At 47.3% G+C, this 26,645-nt stretch overlaps 12 protein-coding genes across 12 annotated transcripts; 7 read left to right on the top strand and 5 right to left on the bottom strand.

Annotated features, from left to right (window-relative positions):
* Positions 1–745: 745 nt before the first annotated feature.
* Positions 746–1,144, bottom strand: KUCA_T00002859001 (uncharacterized protein; the record flags this gene model as incomplete). Its single annotated transcript, XM_022603147.1, has 1 exon — positions 746–1,144. One exon carries the CDS (start codon positions 1,142–1,144, stop codon positions 746–748), a length of 399 nt encoding a protein of 132 aa, XP_022458881.1.
* Positions 1,145–3,454: 2,310 nt separating this feature from the next.
* On the bottom strand, positions 3,455–3,646 carry KUCA_T00002858001 (uncharacterized protein; the record flags this gene model as incomplete). The annotated part of the gene is made up of 1 exon (XM_022603146.1): positions 3,455–3,646. One exon carries the CDS (start codon positions 3,644–3,646, stop codon positions 3,455–3,457), a length of 192 nt encoding a protein of 63 aa, XP_022458880.1.
* An 887-nt stretch (positions 3,647–4,533) lies between these two features.
* Positions 4,534–5,574, bottom strand: KUCA_T00002857001 (uncharacterized protein; the record flags this gene model as incomplete). The annotated part of the gene is made up of 1 exon (XM_022603145.1): positions 4,534–5,574. One exon carries the CDS (start codon positions 5,572–5,574, stop codon positions 4,534–4,536), a length of 1,041 nt encoding a protein of 346 aa, XP_022458879.1.
* Positions 5,575–6,381: 807 nt separating this feature from the next.
* KUCA_T00002856001 (uncharacterized protein) lies at positions 6,382–7,092 on the top strand (the record flags this gene model as incomplete). The annotated part of the gene is made up of 1 exon (XM_022603144.1): positions 6,382–7,092. The coding sequence occupies one exon, from the start codon at positions 6,382–6,384 to the stop codon at positions 7,090–7,092; it is 711 nt and encodes a 236-aa protein (XP_022458878.1).
* Positions 7,093–7,597: 505 nt separating this feature from the next.
* KUCA_T00002855001 (uncharacterized protein) lies at positions 7,598–8,560 on the top strand (the record flags this gene model as incomplete). The annotated part of the gene is made up of 1 exon (XM_022603143.1): positions 7,598–8,560. One exon carries the CDS (start codon positions 7,598–7,600, stop codon positions 8,558–8,560), a length of 963 nt encoding a protein of 320 aa, XP_022458877.1.
* A 307-nt stretch (positions 8,561–8,867) lies between these two features.
* On the top strand, positions 8,868–9,179 carry KUCA_T00002854001 (uncharacterized protein; the record flags this gene model as incomplete). The annotated part of the gene is made up of 1 exon (XM_022603142.1): positions 8,868–9,179. The coding sequence occupies one exon, from the start codon at positions 8,868–8,870 to the stop codon at positions 9,177–9,179; it is 312 nt and encodes a 103-aa protein (XP_022458876.1).
* A 539-nt stretch (positions 9,180–9,718) lies between these two features.
* On the top strand, positions 9,719–12,520 carry KUCA_T00002853001 (uncharacterized protein; the record flags this gene model as incomplete). The annotated part of the gene is made up of 1 exon (XM_022603140.1): positions 9,719–12,520. One exon carries the CDS (start codon positions 9,719–9,721, stop codon positions 12,518–12,520), a length of 2,802 nt encoding a protein of 933 aa, XP_022458875.1.
* A 318-nt stretch (positions 12,521–12,838) lies between these two features.
* Positions 12,839–14,881, bottom strand: KUCA_T00002852001 (uncharacterized protein; the record flags this gene model as incomplete). Its single annotated transcript, XM_022603139.1, has 1 exon — positions 12,839–14,881. The coding sequence occupies one exon, from the start codon at positions 14,879–14,881 to the stop codon at positions 12,839–12,841; it is 2,043 nt and encodes a 680-aa protein (XP_022458874.1).
* Positions 14,882–15,591: 710 nt separating this feature from the next.
* Positions 15,592–16,875, top strand: KUCA_T00002851001 (uncharacterized protein; the record flags this gene model as incomplete). The annotated part of the gene is made up of 2 exons (XM_022603138.1): positions 15,592–15,694; positions 15,752–16,875. 2 exons carry the CDS (start codon positions 15,592–15,594, stop codon positions 16,873–16,875), a joined length of 1,227 nt encoding a protein of 408 aa, XP_022458873.1.
* A 28-nt stretch (positions 16,876–16,903) lies between these two features.
* Positions 16,904–22,075, bottom strand: KUCA_T00002850001 (uncharacterized protein; the record flags this gene model as incomplete). Its single annotated transcript, XM_022603137.1, has 1 exon — positions 16,904–22,075. The coding sequence occupies one exon, from the start codon at positions 22,073–22,075 to the stop codon at positions 16,904–16,906; it is 5,172 nt and encodes a 1,723-aa protein (XP_022458872.1).
* Positions 22,076–22,836: 761 nt separating this feature from the next.
* On the top strand, positions 22,837–24,684 carry KUCA_T00002849001 (uncharacterized protein; the record flags this gene model as incomplete). Its single annotated transcript, XM_022603136.1, has 1 exon — positions 22,837–24,684. The coding sequence occupies one exon, from the start codon at positions 22,837–22,839 to the stop codon at positions 24,682–24,684; it is 1,848 nt and encodes a 615-aa protein (XP_022458871.1).
* A 157-nt stretch (positions 24,685–24,841) lies between these two features.
* On the top strand, positions 24,842–26,377 carry KUCA_T00002848001 (uncharacterized protein; the record flags this gene model as incomplete). Its single annotated transcript, XM_022603135.1, has 1 exon — positions 24,842–26,377. The coding sequence occupies one exon, from the start codon at positions 24,842–24,844 to the stop codon at positions 26,375–26,377; it is 1,536 nt and encodes a 511-aa protein (XP_022458870.1).
* Between the last annotated feature and the right edge of the window lie 268 nt (positions 26,378–26,645).

Here is a 26,645-nt window from a genome sequence, read left to right as displayed (position 1 = left end):
ACACCTTGCTCGTTTTAATATAATCTGCCAAAAGGTCTGATTTCCACGTAGGCAATCACCTTCCAAGTGGGAGCAAAAAAAATTGTTGGGAAGATATAATGGATCCTAGGAGGTTCGAACTCCTGCCTCTTTCGAGATCCGATCTTGAGTCGGACGCCTTAGACCACTCGGCCAAAGATCCTACCCAACGATCGTTTTTTGTTAGGGTAAAGCATATTGAAATAACTGGTAATCAGACCCACGCAAAAGATCACTCTTTAAGAATTCCCCAAAACGTAGTAGTGACTGATTGTTCCGGGCAGAAAAAGAGTGAATTTGTACTCCAGACGTGAGGCGATGCTTTACAAAGTAATACCTACTATTACTTCTCAAATAACTAGTCTCTAATTGACCCAGGTGACTGTTACCCAGCTACGGTTGTGGCAATTCGAAACCACTATCACGTTTGTGGAAATGCGATTTACCTGGGAAATACCCGATGTGTCTCAAAAGCATAATCGGGTGCGCCCATAAAGCAAGAGGGGCACGGGGCAGCATAAATTACGAGATGACCACCATGGGAATTATGTGGTTGCAAGGAATAGGCACGATCAAAAATAGAAGACTTTTAAAAAAATTGCTAACAGAAGGAGAAGGGGAGTAATAACACTTAGAAGTTAGTGCGGCTGGAAGGTGCATGGAGATATGCAACCAAAAAAAAAGAAATCCCTCGAGGCTCGGCAAAATAGGAACGACCCCAGTCTACCTAGAAAATATAACGGAAACCCTTGTTTTCGAAATCTGTCTGGTCGGCGAAACCCGCGAGGATTTCTTCGCGATCTGCAACAATGTATCCCTTTCTGTCACGACTCTTGTTTCTATAGTGCAGAAAACCCGCCAAACACAATGGAGCCAAGATCAACCAGGAGTAGCAGACCAATAAACCCGTAGTCGCAGGCTTGAATCTAGGAGCATCTTTAGAGTCGAAGAAATGAGGAGAAATGATGTTTCCAGCTGCAAACACCACAAAACCAACCCCGACAACAGTTCCTCTCTTGGTGTGACCGGTGATGTTAACACTAGGAATGGACCATGAGAGGATGATACTGGCACCAAAAGTGTTCTGGAACCAAGTGCACGCAGCCAGTGCGTATTTGTGCTTCATCGGAATGGAAGTGATACCTGCGATTCCTGCGATACCAGGAACAGCAGCCAGTGAAATAGAGAACATTAGCGTGTTCTTGACATTGGCAGCAAGAAACCCAAAGAAGAAGCACGAGACCAGCTCAAAAGCACCTCCAACGACTTGAAGCCTCGTGGAAGCCATCCCAGTGAATCCAAAGGCTTTAAACAATGTGGAGGTGAAATTGGCAACTCCTCCGTTTAAGAGACCAAGAGAAAATTGCAAAGACCAGATAGCGTAAGCGAGCGGGTCCATGAAGGCTTCCTTGATTTGGTATTTTTGGTACTGGAGATTTTTTGCTCCTGACTTGTTTTTTGCAATTCGATAAACAGCCACAATGCGCTCGTATTCTGTCAGCATTTTTGCGTTTCTTGGGGTGTCAGGAAGAAGGAAGAAGATCACGAAACTCCAGGCACATGTAATAGACCCCACGACCAGATAAATGAGTTTATAGGAGTCCAAACTAGAATGCGCATGGCCACAACCCCACGAAATAACTCCACCCAACATGGTAGCAATTCCGTTACAGCCCAGCCAAAGTGACATTCTCAGCGATTGCTCTTTTCTTTGATAGAACATGGCTGTCAAAGCCATACACGCCGGAGCAATGATGGCTTCAACCATTCCCAGAATCACACGAGCAGCCATCAGCCCACCAAAAGAGGAACTAGCAGCAGTACAAAGACAAACAACTCCCCAAAAAAATACAAACACAGACAAGGTCCTTCCAACAGGCACCTTCTGCAACATCATGTTCACGGGCCACGCCGCAATCAGTTGACCAAAATTGGCAGCACTGGCTGCCCAAGAATAGTCTTGACCAGCCATGTGGAGCTGCTCTTGCAAACCATAAGCGTTGGAATAATTAAGGGTCTGTTTGTCCAAAAATGAAAGCAAATAGGTGAACATCAACAGAGGCATGAGGTACATGTCCAGTTTGCACCTGACTCTATTGGAGTCTTCTTCGAGCTGTTCCACGGGATACTCCTGGGAGGCAAGGAACATATCGTAGAGTTGATCGGTCACTTTGAATCCACCATCTTGTGATTCTACAGAGGCAACTTCTTCATTGGTGACGTTTATCTTCTCGACGGTTTTGGAGCCTTTGATTTCAGACATGGTTGTGAGTTTGGTGGAAAATTGACTGAAGAATAAGCCAAAACGCCTATCTGAAGCCCTTCAAATACATGTCACAAAGTCCAGATATTCGGCTACATGAATCAGATCAAGATAACTGCCAAGATTGTGCACTCCTGATAAGATACTCAAACCCTTCGTAGTCAATACGGGGATAGCCAGGTAGGTAATTCCTTCCTATCTGGGTAATCTTGCTTACGAAGGACCCCGATGCGATATTGATAACGCGGAGGTAAGTTGCAGGGGACCCTGGCAATAGGGCAGTGGGCTATCAAACATCTGCTCAAATGAACTTGTTGCGAATAATGGTGCGGTTGGTTGCAATGATTTCAGTTATGTCAATTGCATGCAACCTGCCAATCTTATCAGTCGCATTATTCCACTCATATCAGTTTCTGTAAGCAGCCACGGAGATAAGGAACAGTTCTTTACCAACAACGTGGACATGGTTAGACATACGATTATATTCAAAAACCAGGAACCAAGATGGAAAATCGCCAAATACTAAAATGTATCGCAGTACTCAGCTCACACACTGGTATGTTGGTACATTCCGTCCTCAACCTCAACAGGTTTAGCTAGCATCGAACAAAGTAGATGCATAAATTATTTCGGGGATTTAACCGTATAAACCGTCTATTATTTTGTGGAAACGGGGTTATTACCTCCTGTCATCCTCTACGGTGGGGGCGGAAGTGGCTCTGCTGCCTTTATTGGATCACGTTTTTTAAGCAGACAACCGTTTTTCTCGCTCAAAAAGCTCGATAACACCCCTCCCCGCGCGACTCCTCAACAAAAGAATGCATGGACCCGATTAACAGTGATAAAAAAGAAAGAACGAGTGCCGATCATTTCAGGCGAGTCAATTGGGAATTGCTGCAATCAAAACTGTTCGAGAGCGTACAACAAACTCAAATTTTGGGTTCAGGGTAAACTTCCCGATTGGGAAAACATGCGGCTGAAGCAAGGTTAATAGCTACTTGGTTCTGAATAGTATCCGACCGCACGGACAATAATTAATTAAGAATCTAATAAGGCTAATAATGGTATTCTCGATAGAAACCCCTAAAAGCTCACCCATGAATCATCACAGACCAGCCCGGATCTGCATCTTCATAACGTCGTCATTGACTGGTTTCAAGCACAAAAGCTCGTCTAAGAGCTCTTCTTGAAAGCTAGGTTGAAGTAACCTCCTCCAACACTGGATTCAAAAACCTCACGGTAACCAGGCTTAGAAGCTCTGATCTCGTTCATGATTTGCTGTTCCTTTTCGGCACCGAAGAGGATCTTGGACGGAGTTTCCGTGGTTGGGGTAGAGGGTTGCGAGTTGTTCTGTTTGTCAAGCATTGTGTAGTAGAATGAAGTCCTGAAATTTCAAGATGGCGTTTCTAGCTTGAGAAAGTATCAACAACTCCAGAACAAATAACTTTGAGCGAATTACACGCGAATATATATATTTATATCCATCCTCCCAAATTGCGCTTCAAATGTCCTCAACTGTGTCACGCACAGCCCTAAATGCAAAAAAAAAAGTCCGCAAAAGAAATCATTGACACCCCCGATTGGAGCGATGGCTCCGAAACCCCGGTTTTGGAGCGGCTAATTGGCTGATTTTTGATTATCAAAAGACTGTTTCCTATTGTTTTTATTCGTGGAATCTATTCAGTAGAAATCAAGTTTCAACTGGGGTTTACCTGGGGTTGACCTCTGCTCGTTTGATGGGCCTCGGAACGGGGGTGCGGGGCGGGTCACTGGAGTGGATCACTTCTAGCCGCAAGATTGTGATGGGCAATTTTCCAAAGCCGTTGCGCGCGCGAATCCTGTGTTTATGACTCTTCAAACAATAACGAATGAGAGCGGAGGCTCCGCGTCGATAATTAACTGTGAGATACCCGGTTATTGTAAATTGTAGACTGGGGCGGCCATAGGCTGTTTCAAGGCTAATAATCGGTCTTATGGACTCTACGTAGAAAACCGGTAAAACGGGGTCTCGCGCGCCGTTCCAGCTCTAAAGAGGGGTAATCGGAGGGTGATTTTCAGACCTATACACTGCGAAAACCATTTATGCGCCGCAGAGCTGCACCCTGCATATGGCTGGCGGTTAAAGATAATTTTGACAACCTAGATAAATCGGAGAAATGGGACACAATAAAATTCGCTTATCGTCAGTAACATAAAAAAATAAATCAAGTACATGTTGAAACGTAAAAAAGAAGAATCGGCTTATTCACAAGTCATTTGTGAGCTGACTCATAGTCCACAATCTGTTTGGCAGTAGCATAGATTGAGTCCTCAATGGAAATGTATTTCGCTCCCAGCAGTTGCTCTGTTTTTGAGAAACTGTACGTTAACACGTTTTCGGCAATGTATTTTTTCCCAGCTGCTGAGTCTCCCACGGGAATCTTCCCCTTAAGTTCTGGAATACGTGAGTTGAGAACGTCCAAAAACAACTGTTGGGAGAAATAACCACACGCCAGTGCAAGTCTTGCATCTGCAAACTTCTCTGGGTCTTGAAGAGTAATTAGATGCGCAATTGCAACATCACGAACATCGATTCCCATGTTTGCAGGTTCATTAAAAGGGCCTGGGGCATCATGGGGCAATTTCATGGCCTGGTTAATCAGATCCGAAGAGGTGTTCAAGTCACCAGTGGTCTCATCAAAAAGCTGAGGTCCATAAACGTAACTGGGGTTTACCGTTGAAATAGTGAAACCGGGTTTCTCCTTGGCGACAAAGTCACGCGCAGAGCGCTCGGCGACTGTTTTAGAGTAACAGTACGCCAATCCTGGGTTGGTTCTCGCAATATCCCAAGGCATAGGGTTCCAGATGGCTTCTGTATGGACGAACGAATGGTCTGTGAATTTGTCAAAGTTCAAGATAGCCGCACATGAAGAGGTAACAACAACATGCTTAACATTGTGGCCATAATTCTTGACTGAGTTAAGAATTCCAAGAGTGCCGTTAACTGCTGGCTTGACAAACACATCCTCATTGTCATCACCTACACCAAATGAGAATGGGGAGGCGGTGTGCAGGACAAAATCGACTTCTGGATGGTTTTTGACGACTTCGTCGAAAGCGTCGGGTTTGCTAATATCGGGGACGTACTCTAGGACGAGTTGAGGGTTTTTGTAAAGAGACTTGAAGTTATCCAGGATCTTGCCCTTGGCTGGAGACCTAACAGTTCCAACAACAGAAAATCCCGCCTTCAAAAGCTCGTTAATGATATGGAGAGCAATGAATCCGTTGGCTCCTGTGACGAGTACTACTGCCATTTTGATTGGTAAAAATTATAAGAAATTGGTTGCTTGGTAACCTGGTAACTTGGTACCTTGGTTACTCTGGTTGCAATTGCAGAGAAGCGATGCTTAGATGAAGGATTCGTGCAAACAGAGAGTCCAAACTCTACATATATAGATTCTAGCAGCAAAAAAGCAATTGGGCATGCTAAGCGAATAGAGTTTTCTGATAATTACGTGGCACGGGAATGCGCCGCTGAATCCTGAGAGTTTGACATGGGCACGACTTGAGGGAGCGCGGAGATGCGAAAGGAAAAGTGGGAGATATGGGTGGCGTCCGTGGTCTTATTTATCCGGAAATCCCATCATGGGGGATAACACATTATGTGTTCGACCAAGACCAGAATGAAACCGAAGACTGCGTGTCTTCGAGAACAGAGGGGACAGCAATTGCGCTCATATCTGATACTTGCCACACACTTATCTCCAACTTATCTCTCAGTAAACCACCAGTAAACCACCTAGAAGCGAACCCAAAGCTCGTATAAACAGTCCCATATACGAAAGTCAAAGGGCTGCAATTGCTATTTCGGCATCTATTTTTGTTGTGCATATTAAAATAGCACGCATGGCGTCTGGTTCCCGGATGGCGTTTCATTCACCGAGTCACCGTGGCTTAGCCCCCCCAAAAACCGCAATTTATAGGGGGAAGGTGCATGACGCTCAAATGCCGGGCTCGGCAATCGCCCCAACAATCCTCCAAAGCCCCTTCAATATAAATATGCCACATTTCCCAGATTTCTTTTCCAGTTTTGTTGCCACCCTTCACAAACATTCATTTCAATGTCTTCGATTACCAAACAACAGTTGCAACAGGCGAGTACTGACGACCTGGCCAGAATAGTTGCCGAGGCTGCCGAGATCCTCGCCGAAAGACTCGTCACTGCGGAAGAAGACCCTCTCAGAAAGAAGCAAAAGGCAAGCAAATCTGCGAAACCCGAAAAGACTGGAGAACGTCACAGTCGTCACCATCGCCGCCATAGATCTCACCCTGGTCCACCGCCTGGTCCACCCCATGGCCCACCTCCTGGGCGACCCCACGGACTTCATCATGGGCCACCCCACGGCATGTTCCACGGACCACCCCATGGGTTCTCGCATGGCTACTGCGGCAACGGGTTTGGCGGGTTTGAGGGATTTAGTGGGCCTCCACCTCCAGCACCACCTGGGGGCTTCGGACATCCTTTCGTGCACGGACCTCCCTTTGATGGCCGAGGTCCACCCCCTCCACCTGGTCCCTTCGGCCCACATGGCTTCCACGAATACCCAAGAGACAGATTCGCGGACTTCCCTGGCTCTAGGGGTCCATTTCCACACGGTGGAGGATTTGGAGGATATGGCTCACCCTTCCATGGACGAGCTTGGGGTAAACATCACGGATTCTACGGGTCTGAAAGAAAATTTTCGCCCGGGTCAGAGTGCGAGTCTTCTGACAGCGAGTCAGAGCCAGAAACTGCCTCATCCACGGAGTCTTTGGGTGAAAAGGATGCCTGAACCTTCATAGAATTAATATTACGACTTAATGGGCGCATCAGCGGATCGGAATAAAAAGGAAAAAAGGGAAATAAATGGAAATCAAACGTTGGAAATAGTAATAGGAATATACAGTTAATTAAAAAACGTCAAAAAATTATTATTAGGATTTTGCATTGTAGAGGGGTAGTACAGAGGACTTGATGCATAATGCCTGCATGATAGCCCTGAAACACACCTGCAGGTTGTTTGGAGTATTGCGAAACAACTCTAAAACACGTCTAAAAAACTTCTGCGGCGTCCCCAAACGACTCTGGAGAATTAATAAAGAACCGTAGACAATCCAAGGATTTTTCAGTATGAGAGAAGGTCTGAGTCAGATTTGGAACCCTTTTCAGGCACTGCCATGACAGAGAGGATGCCACAAGAGGTTGATAATACCAAGAACTCCCAAAAGATAAATTTTATTCAAGTTCAATGAATTTCTTCCACTTCAGTCCTCCATATCTGCGTGCTACAGGTGTAAATGGGATCAACCCTGACTGCCTCATTTATTCCAGAAGACCACATAGTGACGATAACGACCACAATCACACATACCAACATTCTTGCGTGGAAGCTAGCAAATAGAATGACAGCCTCAAAAACTACCTCAGGCTCCAGCGCAACATCCAGCGACTGGAGTTCAGGAAATTCTCAGTTGATATCTGGGTTTTCCTCGGGTAATAAAAGCAATACCAAGTTGGCACTAGCCATTGGATTATCTGTTGGACTTGGATGTGCTCTGCTGCTGATCCTTGTGATTCTCTACTTTCTGGTTTACAAAAAAGTTCTTTGCAGTCCCTCTGAGAAAGAATATGATGAGAACGACTACGAAAATTCAGATTTCGGGTATCAGAAGACAGAAATATTCAGGGCCGAGCCAGAACGGGACTACTTTGCACGAGTTGGAAACGTTCCACAACCGGCATGGGTTACAACACCAACATCTGCAGTACGCAGTTGGTTTCATCGTCGTAGTGACAATGTGGAACTTGACAAAATCGACAACTCGCCCCAGGTAATGCTGAAGAAGTTCAAACTGGGAGAGCATGCGGCGTCCGAATCCAGCTCTAGTTTGGCATCTTCCGAGAAAATAAAACCTCAGCTAATAAGAGCTTCACCAGCAGTATTACCACCAACCTTGGGCAGAGTTCCAAGGGAACATCATTCAGAAAAGCCGCTTCCCCCGGTTCCTGGGATCGCCCTTAGAGGACTTGAGAGGCCGCAACTTTTGCCAAAAGACATATATCGCGTGCAAAGGGCTTATGGAAGAATCAGAAGCGACGAAATGGGGCTGAAAATTGGCGAACATGTGACCATTCTGAAACGCCACAAAGATGGGTGGATGTACGCTGAGAAGGTGGAGCCGTATGGGTCCACCTGGAAGCTCAATGGAGAGCGTGGAATGATTCCAGCCATGGCCGTTGGGGCCAGTTTGGAGCGCTAGAAGTAATATCGGAAGGCAGTAGTAGGCAGCTAATTTTCCAATTATATAATTTGAGAACTAATAAGTGCGCGCCTACTGCATTCTCTGCTGCGCTTTCTGCTGCAATCTCTATAAGCCCTGATATGCGGCTCAGCTGCAGGTATGCTGATATGGCTTTGAATTTGAGCTTTCGTGCTCCAAGAGAGCGATAAGGCCTTCAACCAACTTTGTTCCTACATGAAACATTCAATGCCCAGGATCCATCATATAAGACGTTCCTGGTGTCATCATTGAATGCTGGCTTAGGAGCTCGTACTTAGCACTGCATATGCGAGAAGCAGTTGCGAAGCCATGCCCATCACTGCCACCAGCCAGTAACTTGTCAAACGCTGGTAAAACTGTATTGCAGATCTTTACAAAACACCCTCAGAAATTAATAACGTCCAATAGCCGGCATCGAATCACGTATGCCATAGTACCCATATTTGATCCGAAACAACGCGGTCTAGCAATTGTTTGTTGGCGCACTCAAAACGCTCCACTGAATCAAACAATTGAACAATTAAATGGAGCCGTGAGATTATGTAATTGCAGACCAAAAGAAATAAATATTATTAAAGAGATCTCAGCTCAGTTCTAATCTTGGCAAAATGATACGATCTGGTGGATCTCGCAAGGGCCTAACAACGATGGCCCAAGTCCACATGGACCAAAGCGGCTTTCAATACAACAACTGCCACCAAGAAAAAAATATCAATTTATGGGCAAACCAGTATTCGAGTTGCCTAATTATACGCTGAAACACAAATAGTCTTACCTGAAAAATAACCTTTTGCCCCTATTCAAGCCTTGGCGACTCAGCCGAGAGCACGTGATATGCGAAGGCCAGCACAATACAAGCACAGGGCCCCTTAACCCAACGCGGTCTTGCCGGTCCCAAAACATCGCGAGAGACAACTTGTTGTTGTGTTTTTGACTAAGTTCTTTCCAAGATCCAACTCTGATTTTTCCGTTACAAGCTGGTGTCCCTTGTTTTCTCTTCTGTTTTCATTACCCTGCTAGCCTTATTTTGCTGAATTTCAGCCAATTTGATCGGATTCATTCCTTCTCCGTTCATCACTGGCTATTTTTCACACACAGACTCGGTACCAAGACATTTGCTAATCCAGAAATCTCACAATGAAGCGGTTTTTTTCTGGTTCAACGCAGAAGCACGATGAATACGTCCAGGACAGAATTGCAACAGCTGAATCTCAGGGAGAGATTAGTCCGGAACTGTCGCCCATAGTAACTCTGCTGTCTGCGCAATCATACCGTCGGTACAACGAGGGCACTTTCTTGATCCTGAAGGATCTTGACGGTGAGGGAAAACCCGCGGATCGCACCTGGAGAGAAGTATATGGTGTTCTGATTGGTGTCCAGCTGGCAGTTTGGGATGCATCCCATATCTCGCGCTCCCAGGGTAACGAGGAAGAGCTCATCAAGGAAGTTTCCAAACCGTCTTATGTGAACTTCGCCGACGCCTCTTTCAAGGCTGTTGAGTCCATGCAAGTGAACTCAGGTTCAATCCAAAACGTCATTGTGGTATCAACAACACTGAAAAACAGGTACCTGATTCAGGTTCCTTCTCCCCAACAGTTCGCCAGATGGGTTTGTGCCTTCAGACTTTCCACATTCGAATACACCGCTCTCCAAGAGGCATACACAGCTGCATTCTTATCAGCCAGAGGTTCATATTTATCTGATATTCGTGTTGTCTTGGCTGAGACCAAGTACGAGCACGAGGAATGGATCTCTGTGCGGTTCGGTGTGGGTGCTCCATGGAAAAAGTGTTTCACAGTCATCGAGCCGGCAACTTCGAAGCGCAACAAGTTTGTGCCTGGTCGTATTCGTTTCTACCAGAACGAAAAGAAGAATAAGAAAGCCGTCCTGGCCACCATAGTGGCTGCTTCTGCCATGTACGCGGTGTATCCTCAATCGCCTGTTCTGATCGACAAGAGTACTATGATCAAGCTCAATGGATCTATTACATTCACCGACAAAGAGTCTCCAAAGGAGGCTTCTATTTTTTTGATGCCAGACATTCATTCCTCTGTTCCGTTGTTTGACACACTTATTCGATTTCTGATTCCAGCTTTTGACACTTTTGGGCTCTATGGCCGGCCAAAGAAGCTCAACGCGGACAAAAGCGATCCAGGGTCGCTTCTTTTTGGGCTTCCCGTCTTACCTCACGTTCATTACTTGGAACTGGATGATCTTCTTCCTCTAGGGGCCAGTTCTACCTCTTCAACATGGGACCACCACGAATGGTCCAATCAAATCAAGAGAATCCTCCAGACCAAAAGCCAGTCGGGCTACGATGGATGTGGATCTGAACAGGGTCTTGATGGTGCTATGTCAGCCATTAACATGGGCAGAAACAGATCGGCGAGTGGGACATCGTCTCCCCTTTCCAACGCCTTTTTGCCCACGCCTAAGCTGGATCAGGCAAGTCGCTTCTCACCTCTCATTCAACAGAGCAACATGTCTGATCTGGCGATGAGCGGTGAAAAGAGCGTTTCTTCTCGTTCTCCTGAGCCCGGTCTTGAAGCCATCTATAAGAAATATGCGGAATTCCCCAAAGAAGAGACGTCCGGCATCACCAGAGGTCTTGGTGGACTTGGACTCAACTCAGCAACCTCTCTTGGTGCAGACTCTACTGGCAGGCTCTCTGTTTCATCTTCTGATGATCTTTATCCGGGCTCTGGAGCAAGGCCTCAGGCTGCCGTTGCACCCAAAGAGTCCAATATTAGTAACATCATGTATGACGACGAGAGCGACGAGGAAAGCGATACTCCGAGCTGGAAGGCTTCTGATGACAGAATAGTCACCAACGTTCAGCCTGTAAACCAGACGAAGATGTCGCTTCCTGTGACCGATTCACACTCGAGCCTGGACGATTTCTCTTCCCCTGCTCGTCCTCAAAACCCGAGCCAGCGTGTGTTATCACCATACTCAGACTTCCATGATCAGTTCAATAAGTCCATGGGCGACAACATCACCTCCGAAAAACCAAGAATTACCCAATCAAAAGCTACAAAAGACCTGGGAACGTACCTGCGTCCCGAAGATGCTCTTGGTTATCAGCAGAAACGGTCCAATCCCGAGAGCAAGCAGCTGCCCACGGTTCCGGCTCAAGCAAATGTGAGGCCACTCGATCAAAATCCATACGGATCTGCTGCAGGCCAACCAATCCACCAGTCGGACTCATACGAAGATTTGTATGGGACTCAACAGGAAGATCCTTATGGACAACCCGAACAGAGTGCTCGCGTGGTTCTTCAACAGCCTCCAAAGAGTCAGTACAGTCAGGTCTCGAAGGCTCCACTCCAGAGCCCGTACGACAACAAGCACAGAGCGCCTTCAACGAACATCGTTGAGCAAACTGCAGGCTACACCAATCCAGAAGCTTACGGAGTTCCTCGGTCGGGCAGCGGAAATGTTCAGGTTGCTTCCTATGGAAAACAATACCAAGCTTCTCCTCAAAGGGTTCAGCAACAGCCGGGTACTCCATATGGCCAACAGGCCCAATATCAGCCCCAACTGAACGTTCCACATGGCCAGCCAGTTCATCAACCCCCATCACAGCAGTACTATCAACAGCAGCCTCAACAGCAACATCGCCAGCAGCCGCAGTATCCACAACAGCAGCAGTACCAGCCTCAGTACCAGCAGCACCAACAACCTCAGCAACCTCAGCAACATCAACAGTACCGGCAGCCACTAAGATCACCTTACGGAGCTCCCTACGACCAACAACAGTCAGACGGCTTGAACTTTGGAGCTGGGACTCAGTCGCCAACCCAACGTCAGCGTCGTCCAATGAAGCCCATTCCTACTCAGGTTCCACAATCAACTCGTTCGTTTGGAAATGATCCATATGCTCTGGCCACGGCTGCTGCAAAGAAGAACACTACCCAGGGCAATCCCTACGCTAGGTGAACCTATCTTTTTGAATGATTTATGAAGCTTCCACGAAGTGAATTTGTATATTATGGCGTCAGAGCTGAACAATTATTTTTGCTGATAGTTATTTAGCAATCAGATGTAAGAGATTCCCTTTTTCTATTTTGAAGCCGCATTCGGCATTCTCTACGTGAAAAGTTTTTGGTAAGAAAGCCAATCTTCGAGTTCATTCAGTTAGTGGTCATAAGGAAGATCATGAGGTATAAATAACACTCCGAATAAGCCACTCAGTATACCTTAAACAGCTCAGGAACGGTTATCATCTTTCGCTCTTGAAGAAGAACGACGGAATCATCAGCTTCCCTCCATCTTCCGCAAAAAGCCAGCCACCCTTGCGATGTCAACTTCCTCGGGATCGCTTTCAACGGCCTGGACCAATGAAGCCACTAATTCGTCAACCTTGCTTTCGTCAATCTCAACACAAAGCGCCAATACCTTCTTGAACTTTGCCTCGAGGTCGGAGGACTTGGAGCGCAGATCCTTGGCCAAATCGTCAAGTTGCGACTCGTTTTCTTTATACGCCTTGATCCGGGCCTTGAGAACCACTGCTGGTGGCACGTCATCCAATGGGACGCCGCTCATCATCATGCTCTGTAGGATCTCATTAGGTTTGATGGCATCCCGGATATCGTCTTCTGTGAGATGCGAGTCAGGTTTCGATTCTAAGAGATCGTCTAGACGTAGTTCGATAGCATTGAATACGCTCCAAACAGTGAAGGGCTCGTCCGCGTTGAAGTCACCTTCGAAGTTGGCAAGCTCCGGAATCTGAACTGTTTGCTCAGCGAATTTGGCCTCTTCGTCATCAATGGCACGCTCCACGTTGGTTATCTTGGACTTGAGCTCGATCAGGCGTTTTTCAGCCTCCTGGAGCTCTTCAAGTTGTCTTCGCGCACTCGAAAGTCGCAACGTCGAGCTGCGCAACTTGCTGTGAACCTCCTTAACGGAGCGGCTTTTTGTGGCTATCTCGCTTTTAAAATCCTCGTTTAGCCGCACCAACATCTCCTGCATCGAGGAAATGATCTTCTCGCTGTTTTGGGTATCTGCCTTCACTGGAGGGCCCGATGAAGACACGGAGGCTCTGGTAGAGGACACTGGACCAATGTTGATGCCGAAGTCTACAGGCATCAACCCAACTTTATTGGGAAGACTAGGATCGGCACCTATGTCCAATAGCTGTTGGGCAATGGCCTTGTTTCCTGCACGAGCAGAGATGTTGAGACAGGTATCGCCGTTTTTGTCTCTGACATTGACCACTTCGCTCATGAAACGACCCAGGCCAATCGCATGGCCGCTCGGTAAGGATGAACCACGCTTCACAATCCACTCAAGAAGCGATTCCAGGTAGTATTTGCTTGCGGAGCTGCGGCCCTTCATTCCGGAAGTCACAGCGATGTGGTGAAGAACTGTTCTACCCTGGTTATCCACAATCGTCAACGCAGGGTATAGATAGTCTAGCAACTCTGCGAAATTGCAGGTTTCGGAGCCGTTGGTAACCATGACGGCCCGAACGAGTGCGGTCTGTCCGTCGTTGTTTCCACGAAGTCTATTGGCACCATTTTTGACCAGATCGCGCACCAGTGAAACTTTTCCGAGAGTCGCAGCCCAATGCAGTGCCGTATGGCCAAGATCGTCTATAGGTGCATCCACCTGTATCCCGTTCAGAACTGTTTCATCGCCTCCCACAAGCTCTAGTAGCGAATCAGCAGACTTCCCAGGCAGGAATATCATCGTCATCACGTCCTTTGACCGTTCCAGATCCGATACATCTGCCTCTGTGAGCGGCTTGAGAGCAACAGAGCCCGAGGGTAGGGTTCCGTCATGCTCATACACTGGCACATTCAATTGGTCAGTGCGGGCCTTCTTGGCTGGCGACTCGCCATCTCCTTTGTCTGTACCAGCATCATCGTTCTCAGTGAGAGTTGAGTAGCTCCTGGCAAGTCCATTGTTGAAGGAGGAGGTAAAGCGTTTGATTACGGACGCGCCGTTGCCGAAGGTGGAGGTGTAGAAGCTGGCCTGCTTTTCCTCATCTTTAGCAGAGCTCTTTCCAAACAAAGCTTCCACCAAATCGGATGCTGAGTATTGAGCTGCCAGTCTGTTTGCGGTATCTTCAGAGATCCACCGGTCACGCGAATCACCGAGAGCTTTCACGGCTGCAGAATCGTCCAATCCGGCAGCCCTCAGTAACTGAAAGCCATCCACAGTGCGGTCTTCCACGCGAATGGGCACAACTATGCCATTATATGTGATCTCGACTGTTGGTGAGACTGGTTCTGGCTTCGCGTCTACCGACATCGCAGAGGTGTCGGCCCCATTCCAGGGCTTTGCGTAATCTGTCATGTGGCTGAAATTTCAGTGGTAAATCTTCAAAACCACGTGTTTCAATGCGTAAAAGGGTGCAGCACTTGGAGCTTGCAGCACAATATTATATCAGGCGTTTTTAGCTTCTTCTGGCTACGTCTGTGCCGTTTGCTTGTATTCTTGACAAAGAGGGAAATGATCCAGCTGAGAGAGATTCACACTTGCAACGAAAACCCTGAAGAAGTCTGCAGCAGTTCGAATCCTGTGAACAGCGTTGTTACTGTATTGTTCTGCCGTCTTCCAGCTAATTTCCAGTTAGTTTCCAGCGTTTGCGCACCGTCTTATTTGAATTCCCGTCTAACAAGGGGGAAACGCGTGACGTGGATTATGGTAGCAATTTTCTCGTCACGGAAACCTTCAAATGACACGTTTTTAAGACCGGGGCTTATAGGTGCTCAAACTCAAAAATTGACCTTGTTTCAGCCCAAATACCGCGCAAATCAGGCTGGTTACGCGAAAAGAAGTCAAACAGGGAGAAGAACAGGCGTCTTTAAGGAGCCCGACGAGATTTCCGTTTTGGGCGAAATGTGTGTAGAGCTGAGAAGAGGCTGACAAAGAACCGGGAGCAAATGGCAGATTGATAGGAGATAGGTATTACAAGGGTTTGGTTGTATGTGGTTCAAGTTTACGGTTTATTCTCCAATCTTCACCATTTTTTGTGCACTCTCTACCGCTTTAGTTGCATTTTTATGTCGCTACAGAATATACCACCGTCAGTTGCAAAACTGGTGAAACCACTCATCCAGCGCGCGACTGAGGTCCAGCAGCTGGACCCCTCCATCTCCTACTTTTGTGAGTACAAAACCAAAGCTCTACAGACCCAATTGAATGATACTAACCAGCTTTTAGGCAAGTTCCATGCTGCAGATTTAATTCTGACCCAGGGGCTCCACAAAGAATCAGCGGAGGTGGCCACATTGGCAATGGAGCTTCTGGATGACGTTGAAAGCATCAAGAAGGAAGCCTCACCAGAAGTACTAGAGATCATCAATTCAAAAGAGGCTGGTTATGCTCATGTGGAGCAGTTTGGTGTTGCAGTATTCAACAGAGCATTTCTGGATGTTCGCGATCACCATACTACTCGTGCTACCATAGATAAGTTCATGGCCAGTGTGGTGTTTCTGGGGTTGTTGAAGCAGTGGGACGCTGAACTTGCTGACGACATTGCCATGAAATTGAGATTTGCAAAATTCCACGTGGCCAGGATTGCACGGACACTCAAGGCGGGTGGTGATCCTAATGATTATGAGATGGAAGGTGAGAAAAGGGAGGAGGAGGAGGATAAAGAGACGAACTTGACGACTGATACAAATGTTGCTGAATCCCAACAAGAGTCGAAAGCAGAGCCAGAAAAAACACCAGAGCCAAAATTTGCACCTGAAGTCTCTCCACCAGACCTCCCATCTGCCCCATTGGACACAGACTCCACGCCCAAATTGCCGACAGCTCCACGGTTCATAGATGGAGTCGAATCCAGTCTTGGATTGCCAAAACCCCCTAGGTTTATTGAGAATGATGCCAACATGGGTCTACCAAAGGCTCCACGTTTCATCGATGACGACTTTGAAGTTGCACCGACTGCGCCGGTTGAACCGTCTGAGACGAACACACACCCTGACAAGCTGGGACTGCCCAAAACACCAACCGAGTTAAAAGATGCGGAAGGGGAGAAAGATGCCAAAGAGTCACCAAAAGACCATGAGGTTGGTGAGCCAGAAAAGAAGGCCAAACCAGAATTGTCACCAACTCCAAGGACTAGACAGGCTCCTCAACCAACTAAACCAGCTATAGCGTCACCACCTACTATTCATCCTTCTAAAAAGGACATTGAAAAGATGATCCTCGACGACGAGGTCATTTCCAAAGCACAGAAACACGCGAAGTTCGCAATTTCCGCACTCAACTACGAGGATGCTGCTACGGCCATCAAAGAGCTTGAGGCTGCGCTCAGTCTGCTCAAAGCTTCGTCATAAGCCTCATGTAATTGTCTATGTAAATATGTCAGTTTTGTGGCTCTCTTGCATCCACAAACTCTTCTTCATCGGTTTCGAGTTGATCTGTCGTCGTTGTAGCTGTTGTGTTGGAATTTGTCCCATTCTCAGCTGAAAGCACTTCAGGAACCAGCGAAAGCGTTGACTTGCTAGAGGTTAACGATCCAGACTGGAGCTTCCTTAACCTGCGTTGATCACGTAGACGTTGAGCACGAGCAACTTCCTGGCTCGTCGAGGGAGAAGGAGATCCACGCAGTTCTAGTAAAAGGCTTCTCGCCTTCGCACCAATATCGTCTTCGTCTTCGGTGACTGGAGAGCCTAGATCTGGAGCCAAAGAGGTGTCGAAACTCTCAGTTGTAGGGGTAACAAATGGGTCTTTCTCATACTTAAGCTCGGTGAGTTCGGTGGTTGACTCTGCCAATGATATCGAGCTTCCCCACTCATCCAGAGGTTTGCGTGAATCTTGGAGTTTCTTCCGAGTGATTGCCCTTCTTCTTGCAGAAGAGGCTTCACCACGAACGGGACCAGAATCACGAAGCTTTTGAAGAAAGTTGTCCATCAAACCCTGATCATCATCTTCGGTGCCATCACCACTCTTCAGTGCGTTTGCTGCTTTCTTTGGAGCTTCAAGAGCCTTTTTCCTCTGTTCATAAGCCCTTAGCTCTTTCTCGCGAGCCTCGTTCTCTAGGGAAGCCTTCTTGAAAGCAGCCAAGAAGTCGGAGAACTTGCTGAAAAATGCATTTTTGCCAAACTTGTCACCCGTTTCCTCATTGAAATATGACATCACCTTCTCAAACTCGGAACTCGTGGACTTGCACTGGACCGCTAAAAGTCCGGCCTTCCTGCGGGCTTCCGGCATGTGCTGTAATACCTTGGAAAGAACCTTGTCCTCTGGGTGAAACTTTGAAGGATCACTCAGATTCCCCTGGTCTATGGAAGCATCCACGTTCTTGATAGCAGAAACAAGACTGAGACAGTCTGTCTCAAGCTGGTCAATAGCTATTCTGGAAGCTGCTACCACCGGCTGAAGATCAGCCATGAACGACAATAATTCAGGGTAGGAATGGCGGATGATTTTCTCAACGTAATGTAAGAACGTCATGGAATTCTTGTCATCCTTCAAGAAACCAAGACGCTGGAGAGTGTTGAGCTTAAAGCCCTGTGCCTGTTTGGCAGTGTCGTTCATATAGTTACCAACAGTCAAGATGATATCAAACACCTGGCGAAGGGAATCGGATGTTCTCAACGACTCCAATCCGCTGTCCACGGCAACGAGTTTGTTCACCAAATCAGCATACTCCCTTTCGTACGAAGCGATCACATTCAAAGCCCGCATCCGTGATTTCCAGTAATGCTGGAGGTTATAGACCAGCTCCAGGTAAACTCTGTCTGCTTTGGCTAGTTCGTTGGGGTCTTTTTCTGGCTTTCTGTTGGTTTCGCCGGTCCAATCTGTGCTGTAGGGATCAAGGTTATTAGCCAGAGTGTTAGGGATCTCGTTCACAGTCGGTTTCGCAAAAAACTCCAAGACTGTGGCGTTCTCCATGACTTGCCTTCCACAGTTCAAAATCAGCAGCACTGTGTCTTCATCAGACATGTTGGAGAATGCGTGCAGGTTGATGCTGAACTGCTGACTAAGATCACGCGAAAGAAACGATACTTTATCGGCCGCTCCCTTCTTCTTCTGTGCCAATTTCTTTGCCTCTTTAGCAGCAAAAAGGTCTTCAATTTCGTCAAAAACACCAGCCTGGGCCAGGAGTGAAGAGGTCGATTCACCACCCAGTCCTTTCCAAAATGAATCTCCCGACTCGATGTTTTCAATCTTCTCCCAGTGTATCTGCTTGAGCTTCTTTTTTGGACGTGGCAAGCTGTCCAAACCGTTGCTGATGGAGACGTCTGGCGATGCGGATTTTGATCTGGCGGACGCTGGAAATGGAGGAGGCGGAGGAGGAGGAGGAGCAGAAAAAATTCCTGGTGGTGGAGGAGGTGGAGGCGGTGGTCCAGAAGCCGAATTTCCTCCAAAAGATGGAGGCATTGGCGGTGGTGGTGGTGGAGGAGGAGGAGGAGGAGGAGGCAATGAGGCATCTGAAGACTTCGCCAGGAAAGCTGGTGGAGGGGGTGCGACGGGAGGAGCACTTGGTGCTGGAGGAGCCTTTGAGGGAAGATCATCTTCATTACTCTCGGAACTCTGTCCAATTGGTGCAGTTTTGTCCACCTTGGAAGTCAGTTCGGACAAAAATGCTGGAGCTCTTTGTGGCTCCACTGGAACGTACGACGCTGTCTCTGGAACAGCCTGTCTGACCTTTCCATTGGCATATCTAGCCTCAAGAGACTCCAACAGGGAGTTATCAACCATATCGCTACCGAGATTCTCGTTATTTGCCTTCAATGTCAATTTTGACTTCAACGCAGTGTTCAATTTCTCGACCTCACCAAGCTCGAACTCAAGTCTTTCTTGGAACCTTGGATCGAGCACCTTATGGCCATCATCGTTCTCGATTCTTTCATTCAGATCGATATTCAAACCCTTGAGTTTGTACTGAAGTTCGTGAAGTCGTTGAGCTGCCTCGTATTTGCGCCTTTCGGTATACTCTTTGTCGGCTAAATCGCCCTGAACTTTGATGATATCGTTTGAATCGCGCTGCAGGCCTTCCAACTTTTTGCGGAGGTCTTCAAGAGCTTGAATGTCTGAGAGCCTAGCCGGTCTGAGATCAACTGGTGGAGAAATTGGCCTATCCGCAAACTCGGCCATTTCGAGATCTCTAGCCTGCTTGCCTATATCTTCCATTTGGTCACGCAACCGACGGAGCTTTGAGCTTGGCTCCACCCCAGTAGATCCAATTGTTCGGTACTCAACTTTGTTCTTGACAAGCTGGTTCTGGAGCTTCTTGACAATATCTGAATTGCCATCTAGAGTTCCCACTTTCCTTTCAACAGATGCAGAGCCAGATTCGGTTGGAGGAGCGTTTGATTGTAGATATATCAAAAGTTCGCGCGTCTCTAATTCGTGGTTGTGTTTTTCTAAGATCCTCTTGCGCTTTTGTTCATCAACCTCAGCCATAAGTCGGTCGGTTGTTCTCTTCTGCTTCGCAACAACGAGCTCGTATTCGTGCAAAGTCTTCTTCAAATCGTTCACGACACCGCCTGACGACTTGTTAAGCTCAAAGATTGCCTCGTCTCTTTCTGCGATGGCTTCCTCAACCTTCTTCTTCGAATCCTTGGCCTCCTGTAAAGCCCGTTTAACTGTATCTTCGTTCTGAAACCCAGCAAACAGTCTATTCACAGCAATGTTGATGGCTGTATTGTCATCCTGCGAAACAGCCGAAGTCTTTGATATACTTGTCACCATGCTATCAATAAGCTTCATGTTCCGACCCACCTGTGACTCGTCTCCGTTCCGAATACTGTCGCTTTGACTCAAGAACAAGTTTTGCATCAGTGAAAGCATGACATTTTCAGAAGGAGTTCCTTTGAGTTTTGCCCACATAGCGCGAATCAGTGAGACTGGGTCGGAAAGATCAATCTGCTCACCACCCAAAGATTCTGCTTTGGTCAGTTCTGCGTAATCTATGGCTTCCAGCTCCTCGTATCTCACGATATGCTCGTGAACAAGACTGTGGTTCAGTTCAGAAAAGAACTGGAACACATGATCCATTCCTGACACTTTGAACCGTCTCCGGAGCTCAATCCTCTGCTTCACATCTATGTTCTCGGAGACAACAGCGTTCAAAAACATGAGACATTGAACAGCATAATCACCAATATTTTGCTCCGAAATGGCACCGATGATCTTGTATTCCTCAGAAGCTCCAACGACAGAGCCCATCTTGCCTCTGCCTTGCATCACAAACAACATGGAGCGCGTCCATGACTCGTAACGTGTTGTGCTCTCACTCCAGTTCTTGAAAACCTCCTCTTCGGATTCCAAGGCCGACCGCATTGGTGACATCTTATTCTCTCCATGAACCCGTCTGACAAAAGAAACATGACAGTTCTCACCTGTCGATTGGGTGAGCATTCTGAGTACAGCATCGTAGCCCTCATAGGTCCTTTCAGAGTCAAAAAGATTGAAATGAGCCATAAATGTGAGAATTTGAGCGGCTATCTTGCGATTATCCAAACTACCAGAGAATAGGGCTCCTCCCACAGACGTGAAAAGGATTGAAGTGCGCACTAAAGCAGTTCCACCTAGTCTGACATTCACCAGCGTTTTAATACACTTCAAGAGAAGCGATTCTTTTCGGATAATCGAGTCATAGTGCTCTGCAGGATTTGTGAACATAGTCTGTTTCTTTCCAGATTGATCATCTCCAGGCAACGGAGAAGTTTTGTGAAGTCTGGAAAGAACGTTACAGAGAGCAACACCACCTTGGGAATCCAGAAACTCGCGAAGCCATGTAATTGGTTCAGTTCTCAGCGTGGTCCAGAGGTTGTTCAGGTCTTCCAGGATAATCGTGTTTCCAATAAGCTGTCTAACAAAGTATTCTTGCGTGTGCACTGTTCCCGAGCTTTGTTTCGGAGCTTGCACAGTGCCGGTACTGATCACCTTCTCAGTAGGTATGTTTCGCTGGTTCAAACTCTGCAACCTGAGCCTCTCATCCTTCTTGAACTCACTCAAACGCTCCTGATACACCATGGCCCACTTTTTGTCGAGCGGAAAGTCGTACATCTGTTGTCTCACGTGTACTGGAAACTTCTCGTAGTCAATCTTGCGCATCAGATCTTCGAACATGCTCTCCACCACAGTATCGTCTGATGGTCTTTCCAGCTTAAAATCAGCAGATATTGAGTGCTTATGACTTTTTGTGTATCCCGCAGGAATGTTGGTTCGGACCTTCTGTCCTGATGCTAACGTGAATACTGATGGAGTGGCCGAAAGAATGCTCGTATTGGTTGCCATTCTGGTCAAGTCCTGGCCGTCGTACTGATGGGAGCTCGATCTCGACGGCGAATAGCGGTAATGACTATCTTTGTTCGGTGAATATCCTGGGCCTGTAGCGGCCGTATATATCGAAGATGATACGCTAGCATTTCTGTTGTGGTGGCTTCCTGGGGAAGAATTGGGATCTATCGAGATTGATGATTTGGTGGACGAACGGGACAATTTGTTTTTGAAACCGAAAAAAGTTGACGCCCGTGACGGTCCAGAGCCATCATCAGCCTGGCTTGCCGCCCTCGACTTCATGGATGCTGTATTTGTGGGGTTGGAGTTATGCCGACGCGTCTGGGCGGGTCTCACTTTGGGAGCGGGCTAGAATTGGCGACAATGGCGTTTCTTGCGTATAGACGTGCTAAATGAAGTTTCGGTAGCGACAAAAATATCGCTTTTCAAAAAAGGCTTCCAAATGATTTGAAATGGCTTGAGGCAGCCTCGTTCTGCTTGAGTCAATAGAACATGGCTTCTTCTCCTTGTTCTCAGGCGTCCGTTTGGAGTTGGGTAAAGGTCGTGTGGCTGTTAACTATGGTGATGCACGATCTGAGATCTTGGTTAACGATGTTGCTTTTTGGTTTGATTTGAGACGTATCAGAATACTGTAGGATTCATTACGGGTCAAAAATGGTGGGGAGAAATGTTTGGCGGCAGTGTCGCGTTTTTATAAGAAATTTGAGGGTTTTTTGCGTTGAAACCAAGATCGCTGTGTATCCATTTTGTCACTGCTTTCTGCAAGCGAATGACCTCCAAACTCCGGAGAAAAAGCACCCCAATATCATGTAAAGTGGATCTTGGACAGACTTCAGCTCATTATCTCATAAGTTCAGTCGTATCATGCCATATTGACAATTTGTCGATATAGCTGAGCTTTCTAATCGCTTCCCCGTTTGACAAAGCTTATGTAATCATATTAATGGTTATGTGCCCTTGGTAATGCACTATTCCAGTTCTGTTGATCTCGTTTACTCAATCAATATCCACCCTAGAACAGCAGGGAAAGTCGCATTTTTACAATGGCAGACTTAGCTTTAGACAATGACCGTGTGTCACAAGAGGTTTCATCTCTATCCACCAGGCTGATGCAGTCGATGGAGACGCAGATGAACATGGAAACGGAGATCCGTGGATTGCGCAAAGCGGTAGAATCCTCGAGGCTGGAACTCGAGACATTACGGCCTGTGGCGCAACGTGTTGAGGCTGCTGAGACTGAGAGTGTGGCTCTGGCGGCGAAACTACTTGAGGAGACTAAAAGGCGCGAAGAGGCCGAATCCGAGGCGCGAAAGCTGGGCGCTGAGGTGGAAGAACTATCTGCATCGGTGTTTGATGAGGCCAATAACATGGTGAGCAATGCAAACCGCGAGAAGCACGATTTTAAGACCAGGAATGAAAAGCTGTTGGCTACTCTCACCGAAAAAGACGAACTTATAGTTGTTTTGAGGACAGAACTGGCGAGTTTGAAGGAGGTGTTACGCGAGTCCGAAGATGCTCAGACTAACAAACGGAGAAGCACTTTCCTAGATAGCCCATTTGCCTCTACTACTGATCTGGGAACTGGTTCAGTGCTGGTGGGTGCATCGGGTAAAGATAATGGTGAAAGTTCAAGTGGTCTGCCATTGTCAGCGGGTCCTTTAGAAAGCTACAATAACGCATTGGTGTACTCGCCCACATACAACCTTCTTCGTTTCGATCTGACGGAGTACAAGGACTTTTGTGATATGGTGCGGTTTTTGAACGAACGCATTGTGAAAACTTATGAGTATGCTGTTATGAAGGACCTAGTCTTCTTTAAAAGGGTCATGCTGGAGGATGTGGAAAACACTCTTAGGCTCGATACTGCGCCTGGTGTTCGGTATTTCCACAAGAAGACTGTCATTGGTGCCTTAGTGGAAGGCCGGGTTGTCATTGAGCCAATCAGTGGTGTGAATGAGCTTTGGAGGCCTGGTCATCGGAAACCAGCAGAAAATGTCACCGATGCACCTGAATCGGCTCCTGAGGCACCCGCGACGTCGGAGCCAGATTCTGAGGTTCTGACGGCCACTTCTGAGCTTAAAGATAATCTTTTTTCATATCCTAAAGACTCCCCTCCGGTGGCCACTCTGTCGAACTGTGCCCTCTGTGGTGAAGATAGGAACGAGAAGTTGGACCACGCACGCATGTACAATCTCAAAATATACTCAAAAAGACCTGTGAAGCAGGAGGCTATCACAGAGTTCACTCATACGTATTCTTTGTGTGGTTGCTGCCTCATGAGAGTGAGAAGGACGTGTGAATTATTCGCTTTGCTCAGAAACATCAACAATGCATACCGCACCAAGATCTACGACTTCTCCACCAGTGTGGGGTACACGAAGGCTTGGTTTGCTCTCTCCAAGATCCGCGCGCGCATGTTTTGGGCCCGTGTTGGCATCTGGGAGGACGACAAGTCCGAGACTATGTTTGAGTCTATCTCTATGCCTGGGACCCCAGCGTTTACAAAACAACCCTGGGTGGCATCGCCCGACCTGTCTCGTCAACCTACCGATAAGTCTGAAGCTGTTGCGAGTCTACAAGCGCTCGATACGGCCGCCACGATTAAGGCGGGGGATGCTGAGATTGTGCCACAGACGAGCAATGACGCGGCAGTTTTTGCAAAGGCTAACGGAGAGTCTGAAGTTGTGGAGACAGCGCATCCACCAAGAGAAGAACCAGCTGCAGATGCTTCCGCAGACATGGATGATCTCTTGGATGACTACAGGGACTCTTCTGTGGAGCCTGACAAAAGCGTTGAACTCAAGTCTCCGAATGCCTCCAAGCCCGGTGATACCGAGGAAGAGAGCACAGGGGAGTCTGAGTTTAACGATGCAAATGAGCATTTTGATTGAATAGTATGTAAAGATATAGCATGTAATGATGTTGAGAATGTGAGTGAAAAATTACGTAACCAGCCTGGTAACATTTTGGGTGGGAGCTCATAACCACTGGAGACTGAAAGCGCCAACGGTCGCATTGACTAGCTCAACTGCACCAGAACCAACCGAAATGAGCCACAATTTACAGCCGCCTGCGGAGACGGCTCCATCCTCTCAGAGCGATTCTATAGGTAGCCCGTTTCGTGATCCTCACCCAAATGATCCCGAAAACGCGTCGCTGCTCTTCGAGCTGGACTCGGTGAGCACAGAAGATCGTCACAGCCCGGAGACACCTAGCAGCTCGGAGTTGCCTTCAACACAGCGGCGATTTGACGAAATTTATGAGGCTGAGGCGCTGGCAATGTTCGAGCAGAGCGAGAACAAATCAAATATGAGAATGGCTTTCATGAACATGGCCAACAGCATTCTGGGAGCCGGAATCATAGGCCAGCCTCTGGCATTCAAAAACTCCGGCGTCTTGGCCGGTTTGGTGTTGATGGTGTTTCTGACAGTTCTCGTTGATTGGACCTTGAGATTAATAATCGTGAATGCTAAACTTTCGGGGCAGAAGACGTACCACGATACGGTGTTTTTCTGCTTTGGACTACCTGGAAAGATCACGATATTACTGGCCCAGGGCCTGTTTGCATACGGAGGCTCCATGGCATTTTGTGTGATTATTGGGGATACCATTCCACATGTTCTGAGGACTTTGGCCGGGGATTGGGTGGAAAAATCGGCCGTTTTGAACTTTCTGTTGAGCAGAAACGTGCTGATATTGGCGTTATCCGGGTGCATTTCGTACCCATTATCGCTCAATCGTGATATTTCGAAACTGGCCAAGGCCAGTGGTGTTGCTCTGGTTGGAATGCTCATAATAGTGACAGTGGTGGTGGTACACGGACCACAGATGCCTGCTGATCTGAAGGGTTCAATATCGACCTCCCAATGGTTTATCAATAAGAATGTCTTCCAGGGAATCAGCGTGATTTCGTTTGCCTTGGTTTGTCACCATAACACGACTTTCATCTACGAGTCCATGAAGAAACCCACTTTGGACAGATTTGCCAAACTGACTCACATATCTTGCTTCATTTCTATGATAGCGTGTGGGCTGATGGGAATGGTTGGATATCTCACTTTCAAGGATAAGACCAAGGGCAATATCCTGAATAATTTCCCGAGCTCTGATTGGGTTGCCAACATTGCGAGACTATGTTTTGGCCTCAACATGCTGACCACGTTTCCGCTGGAGGTGTTCGTGGTTCGTGAGATAGCGAGGGATTTCTTGGTGATGTGGAAAAAATCTCGCGAGTCTGGTTATGCTTCTTTGACTAGTCAGTCAGAAGATGATCAAACGGAACTTTCTGACAAAGAGCATTTCTGGCTGACCACAGTACTATGTTTTTCGGCCATATCCGTCTCGCTTTTTACCTGCAATCTTGGGGCCATTCTGGAACTTGTAGGAGCTACTTCTGCCTCCATAATGGCGTACATTCTGCCACCCATGTGTTTACTGAAGATGACAACTAATAAGAGCTTTTTGCAAAAGTTGCCTGCTCGTGCGTGTATTGTGTTTGGGTATGTGGTGATGTTTCTTTCGTCTGCGCAGACGATCTACGGGGCGATTCACACGAAAGGCGGCGAGCATTGTAATGTGGATTGAAGCAATATCACGGAATGGACGTGAAGATTAAGCTGGTAATGGACATGTGTTTATTGCAGCTGCTGTTTCTTGGCATGCATCAAAGACTACTGCTTCGGCTGAAAAGTTTTTTTTTTTTTTGGCTTTTTCAGCAGAGGAGAAGCTTTTATTTATTCGATGAGTGAAAATAAAACAAAAAACACTTCAGTCTCAATTTGTGTCAGTTATGATACTGTTTGGATTCACAACCGATAGAAATCCATGGACCTGTCTAAAGTTCTAGAGATCA

This window comes from Kuraishia capsulata, genomic scaffold (assembly GCF_000576695.1).
Source record: "Kuraishia capsulata CBS 1993 genomic scaffold, Kuraishia_capsulata_scaffold_3, whole genome shotgun sequence".
NCBI lineage: Eukaryota > Fungi > Ascomycota > Pichiomycetes > Pichiales > Pichiaceae > Kuraishia > Kuraishia capsulata.
The sequence above is the reverse complement of the archived record's forward strand: the minus strand, read 5'-3'. Positions and strand labels throughout refer to the sequence as shown.